The 6,000-nt window shown below is 43.4% G+C and overlaps 1 protein-coding gene across 1 annotated transcript; it reads left to right on the forward strand.

The window, feature by feature from the left end:
* The first annotated feature begins 370 nt into the window (after positions 1 to 370).
* Positions 371 to 3,235, forward strand: ccn1 (cellular communication network factor 1). The gene is made up of 5 exons (XM_010902120.4): positions 371 to 632; positions 859 to 1,075; positions 1,441 to 1,785; positions 1,907 to 2,109; positions 2,240 to 3,235. The coding sequence occupies exons 1-5, from the start codon at positions 585 to 587 to the stop codon at positions 2,540 to 2,542; spliced, it is 1,116 nt and encodes a 371-aa protein (XP_010900422.1). The 5' UTR covers positions 371 to 584; the 3' UTR covers positions 2,543 to 3,235.
* Positions 3,236 to 6,000: the final 2,765 nt, after the last annotated feature.

Genomic DNA, 6,000 nt, shown 5'->3' on the forward strand with positions numbered 1-6,000 from the left:
TTATTTTTAAATATCATTTTCTATTTTATATATTTGCCAATTAATCATAACCGCAACAGCAGTCCAATGGATCGGATCCGACAACTTTCTAAAAACTGAACATCTAACACTAATTTTAAATAGAGGAAGGTAGAACTACCTTAACGCTCCATAACATTTGTGAGAAAATAAATTAAGGATGATAGCACAGAAGGGAAACGGCAAGAGGGAAAATATGTTCAGTTCTGGGGGAACATTTATTCAAGAAAAAAAAGTAAGGTGCTTAGCTTGGATGGAAAACGCGCCAAGAAACATTCCTCGCATAGTTTATGAACAGTTCAGCAGTCAGCCAACGACGTCAGCTTTCACTACAGTATAAAAGAAGACGTGAGGTACTCGGTTTCAGCAGACTGCAACTTGCAACCAGAGCTAGAGCAGCACTAAAGCCTCTAACCAAGAGACTAGAAAACAAAGCAAACCACTACAGACGTCTGACTGCTACACTTAGGACAAATTGCACTTGCAAATACTTATAGCAAGATATCGAAAAGGGAATAGCAAAAACACATTTTTCTTGTAAAATATCGAACGAGAAAAACGAAAAGATGTTCATTTTCTCTTTTGCGGTGATCTTCATTGGAACCATCAACCTGGTAAGTCATTTTTTCTGTCAAATTATTTCAGTTTAAGGCTTTAATACTTTGAATACTGAATGTAGAGCTTACTTTTTGTAACACAACATTGCAGAACCACACTCCAAATCATAACTGCACTGAGTAAATATCGGATTTCAGATGTCACAGTTCTTGATGGTTAGGAAGTTAACGTTATGATATAATTATAGTAATCTGTCATTAACCAGCTCTGTCATTCGCGCAGGTTCTCTCCTCCTCCTGTCCCTCGATATGCGAGTGCCCTATGGAACTGCCCAGGTGCGCGCCTGGTGTGAGCCTGGTAGCGGATGGCTGCGGGTGCTGTAAGGTCTGTGCGAGACAGCTCAACGAGGACTGCAGTCTGACTGAGCCGTGCGACCACACCAAAGGGCTGGAGTGCAACTTTGGAGCCAGCTTCGGGGCTATGCGTGGCATCTGCCGTGGTAGGTCACTCCAATCCTTCCATGCTGAATTAAAAAAAAATCTAAATAATGTTAGTTTGAAAGTTTAATAAAATAATGTGGCGGAGTTAAGAGGAGGCAGTGAGAGAAAAAGAGGACCATGTCAACACTAAGGAATGTATCACAGCACCTTAGTCTAAACTCTAAATTAACAACATTTTGCATTGGTAGAAATTGATCTGATCCCAGTGGCTTCTGTCCTTAGGGAGCTCTAGCCTAGAACCTTCTGAGGAATTTTTACAGTTAAACCAAACCTCTTCCAGCCAGCATGTGATCATTGATGTCTATAGCAGACACCAGTCTCCTGAACTGCAAATTAAGAGCAATATTTTCCTTCTCCTCAACAGCTAAGTCAGAGGGCAGACCCTGTGAGTACAACAGCAGGATTTACCAGAACGGAGAGAGCTTTCAGCCTAACTGCAAGCACCAGTGCACATGCATCGACGGGGCTGTGGGCTGTGTACCACTTTGCCCTCAGGAGCTCTCCCTGCCCAACCTGGGCTGTGCCAACCCAAGGCTGGTCAAGGTGGCAGGCCAATGCTGCGAAGAGTGGGTGTGTGACGACGGCAAGGACACTGACATCATTGACAAGCTGTTCGGCAAAGACACCATGACTGACGAGTCAGAGAGTGACCTCACCAACAGGAACGAGCTCATCACTGTTGTCAAAGGAGGACTCAAATCTCTACCTGGTAAGCCGAGCCGTTCTAGCCAACGCCAGTTTCAACTTTCAAACAACTGCATTTTCTGTCGCCACAAAGGCAGAATCTGATCACAATGCCAGTTTCTAATGTTCTCTCCTGTCTCTTACAGCGTTCAGAGTGCAGCCTGAGAGTCACCTGTTTGAGGGCCAGAAGTGCATCGTCCAGACCACTCCTTGGTCCCAGTGCTCCAAGACCTGTGGCACGGGCATCTCCACCAGAGTCACCAACAACAACGGCGAGTGCAAACTGGTCAAAGAGACTCGCATCTGTGAAGTGCGACCTTGTACCCAGTCTCCTTACGCCAGTCTTAAGGTAAGCTAATGTCGCCGAGATGATGCTGTGGTGAAACATTGCACACGGTCCAACAGCAGCAGCCAACACTGCCATTTGTTTTTATGGGACCTCTTGACTGACTGCCTTTCTCCCCCTGTTCCTCCAACAGAAAGGAAAGAAGTGTAGCAGAACTAAGAAGTCGACTCAGGCTCAGAGGTTCACCTATGCCGGCTGCTCAAGCCTGAAAAAGTACAGGTCCAAGTACTGTGGATCATGTGTGGATGGGCGCTGCTGCAGCCCACAGCAGACCCGCACCATCCGGGTCAAGTTCCTCTGTGAGGATGGGGAGACCTTCAACAAGAACGTCATGATGATCGAGTCCTGCAAGTGCACCTTCAACTGTCCCTATTCCAACGAAGCCTCCTACCCTTTCTACAGACTCTTCAATGACATCCATAAGTTCAGAGACTAAATCAAATCTGACTGGCTGAGAATTGACCCTTTAGAGATCCCCAAAACGACATTGACAGACAGCCACTGGCAGTCAATCTATATGCAGGGGTCCAACTCAACCGGCCAATGAACTTCCTGTTGTAACTAGATTCCCAAGGAATTATGGGCTTACATCATGAGGTCTTTGTGAAGTGCACTGTCTGCTGTGACTGAATCAGCATTCTTAATTAGGATTCGCTTCATACTACTGGAGCATGATAGTAGCTTCGTTATGGAGCAAACTGTAAATTAACATGTAAATTAAAATGTATGATAATATGTTGAAATCAATTTGCTGTGTATATTTCAGACCAACTAGGCATGACCCAAACAAGCCTTAGACTTGTATGTGTGTTTGGATATGCACATAGGAAAATTAATTTAGTACAACATGATCCTGCAACCTAAAGAACCAAGACACCACGTTACTGTGGCTCCTTTTCTTCCTGACGTGGGCATTATGTTAATGTTTTGTGGCAGCTATTGAATTTACCAATGTTATCAAGAAAGACAAGGCGAAACATGTTGAATGAATGAGTGATTTTGTTATTATTATTATTAATATTTATCATAAAAATGTAGCTACTTTATTTGGATATTATGTGTCATACTGGAATAACTTGTAAAAATGATTTAATTTTATATGTTACAAAATAAAACAGATTTATTTATGAAATGTAAATGCTATCTTTGTTTCATTTGATCGAACTGAAGATGGGTGACCAACTCCTCTCAGGTTACAGAGCTGAACATATGATGAGATTGGTAAACAATTCATAGATGTAGGAATAATACAGAAAGAGGTCATACAAAGTTAACATTTAGAGTGGAGGAACTACACTCACTGTATTGATTCCAAAAAAGATCCGGCTGGGCTGATCCCTTATACAACATTTTAACAGTTTCCGGGCTTTGAGAGTGTTTGTGTATTGCAGTTACATTGTAAATCTCTGCAAGCCAAGGTTGATTCACAAAATGAGGCTTAGCCACACACCCAACTAATTCAAACAAAAAAATGATTAAATCCCAGCACAGCAATTAATTCCACTAGTAGCTGTGCATTACATCACCATGTTTGTATTATATACATACTAAACAAGTCAAATAATATACCCTGAGAGAATGCAATCTTAACACAAACATTTTTCACTAGGCTAGCTGCAGGGGGTGGAAGAACCTGGTGTGGAGCTACAGTGGGGAGAACAAGTATTTGATACACTGCCGATTTTGCAGGTTTTCCCACTTACAAAGCATGTAGAAGTCTGTCATTTTTATCATAGGTACTCTTTAACTGTGAGTGACGGAATCTAAAAAAAAAAATCCAGAAAATCACTGGGTGATTTTTAAGTAATTAATTTGCATTTTATTGCATGACAAGAATTTGATACATCAGAAAAGCAGAACTTAATATTTGGTACAGAAACCTTTGTTTGCAATTACAGAGATCATACGTTTCCTGTAGTTCTTGACCAGGTTTGCACACACTGCAGCAGGGATTTTGCCCCACTCCTCCATACAGACCTTCTCCAGATCCTTCAGGTTTCCGGGCTGTGGCTGGGCAATACGGACTTTCAGCTCCCACCAAATATTTTCTATTGGGTTCAGGTCTGGAGACTGGCTAGGCCACTCCAGAACCTTGAGATGCTTCTTACGGAGCCACTCCTTAGTTGCCCTGGCTATGTGTTTTGGGTCGTTGTCATGCTGGAAGACCCAGCCACGACCCATCTTCAATGCTCTTACTGAGGGATGGAGGTTGTTGGCCAAGATCTTGCAATACATGGCCCCATCCATCCTCCCCTCAATACGTTGCAGTCGTCCTGTCCCCTTTGCAGAAAAGCATCCCCAAAGATTGATGTTTCCACCTCCATGCTTCACGGTTGGGATGGTGTTCTTGGGGTTGTACTCATCCTTCGTCTTCCTCCAAACACGACGAGTGGAGTTTAGACCAAAAAGCTCTATTTTTGTCTCATCAGACCACATGACCTTCTCCCATTCCTCCTCTGGATCATCCAGATGGTCATTGGCAAACTTCAGACAGGCCTGGACATGCGCTAGCTTGAGCAGGGGGACCTTGCGTGAGCTGCAGGATTTTAATCCATGACGGCGTAGTGTGTTACTAATGGTTTTCTTTGAGACAGTGGTCCCAGCTCTCTTCACGTCATTGACCAGGTCCTGCCGTGTAGTTCTGGGCTGATCCCTCACTTTCCTCATGATCATTGATGCCCCACGAGGAGAGATCTTGCATGGAGCCCCAGACCGAGGGAGATTGACCGTCATCTTGAACTTCTTCCATTTTCTAATAATTGCGCCAACAGTTGTTTCCTTCTCACCAAGCTGCTTGCCTATTGTCCTGTAGCCCATCCCAGCCTTGTGCAGGTCTACAATTTTATCCCTGATGTCCTTATACAGCTCTCTGGTCTTGGCCATTGTGGAGAGGTTGGAGTCTGTTTGATTGAGTGTGTGGACAGGTGTCTTTTATACAGGTAACAAGTTCAAACAGGTGCAGTTAATACAGGTAATGAGTGGAGAACAGGAGGGCTTCTTAAAGAAAAACTAAAAGGTATGTGAGAGCTGGAATTCTTACTGGTTGGTAGGTGATAAAATATTTATGTCATGCAATAAAATGCACATTAATTATTTAAAAATCATACATTGTGATTTTGTTTTGGATTCCGTCTCTCACAGAGTACCTATGATAAAAATTACAGACCTCTACATGCTTTGTAAGTAGGAAAACCTGCAAAATCGGCAGTGTATCAAATACTTGTTCTCCCCACTGTATAAACAAAAACAAACAAAAAAGTCAGGCGGGATACAGCTTCCAAGCCTAAGAGAGCAGATATCAGGTTGAAACGTGTGGAGGCTAATATTAGCGGGGTTATGATAGGTAGCAGTAGGGGTGAGAATGCTGTCCTCCCATTCTGTTACAAAACCCAGGTTGTAGTTTCTGTTCTGCAGCTGCTGAACAGATACTGCCAAATGCCTATGGTTTAAATGGGGGTGAGCAGACCAGTGCTTAGGAGCAACTTCTGAGTCCATAAGAATTTGAGAGGACACATATAAACACATGTGCAATCACATACACACACACTTTTTCCAAACCCATTTTCCACACACATAGATAGAGAGCAGAGAGAGAGAGCAGAGAGAGAGATACGGGTTTGATCCAGGTAGAGGAAACCACTCAGGAATGCAGCGGCAGCTCAGAAAGCAGACAGACATCCTGATGGGTGGCAGATGTTGGAAAATATTTTGGATTCGGAGGAGCAACATGTTCACTTTAAGTCGTGGAGGCAGGCCGTCATTCTAAAAATACACAAAAAGTAAGTGCCTGCACACACCCATAGAAGGTGTATTGTATCAAAATTGGGCCAAAATATTATAAAACCACAAACAAGACTACCACCGCAGGGCACCATAAGACTACCACCGCAGGGC

This window comes from Esox lucius, chromosome 8, assembly GCF_011004845.1.
Source record: "Esox lucius isolate fEsoLuc1 chromosome 8, fEsoLuc1.pri, whole genome shotgun sequence".
In the NCBI taxonomy this organism is placed as follows: Eukaryota; Metazoa; Chordata; class Actinopteri; order Esociformes; family Esocidae; genus Esox; species Esox lucius.

Excerpts from the sequence above, each read along its gene's own strand:
- ccn1 (XM_010902120.4), top strand. The coding sequence starts at position 585 with ATGTTCATTTTCTCTTTTGCGGTGATCTTCATTGGAACCATCAACCTG. Across the intron at positions 1,786-1,906 it reads AGGACTCAAATCTCTACCTG|CGTTCAGAGTGCAGCCTGAG; the intron begins GTAAGCCGAGCC and ends TGTCTCTTACAG. Across the intron at positions 2,110-2,239 it reads CTCCTTACGCCAGTCTTAAG|AAAGGAAAGAAGTGTAGCAG; the intron begins GTAAGCTAATGT and ends TTCCTCCAACAG.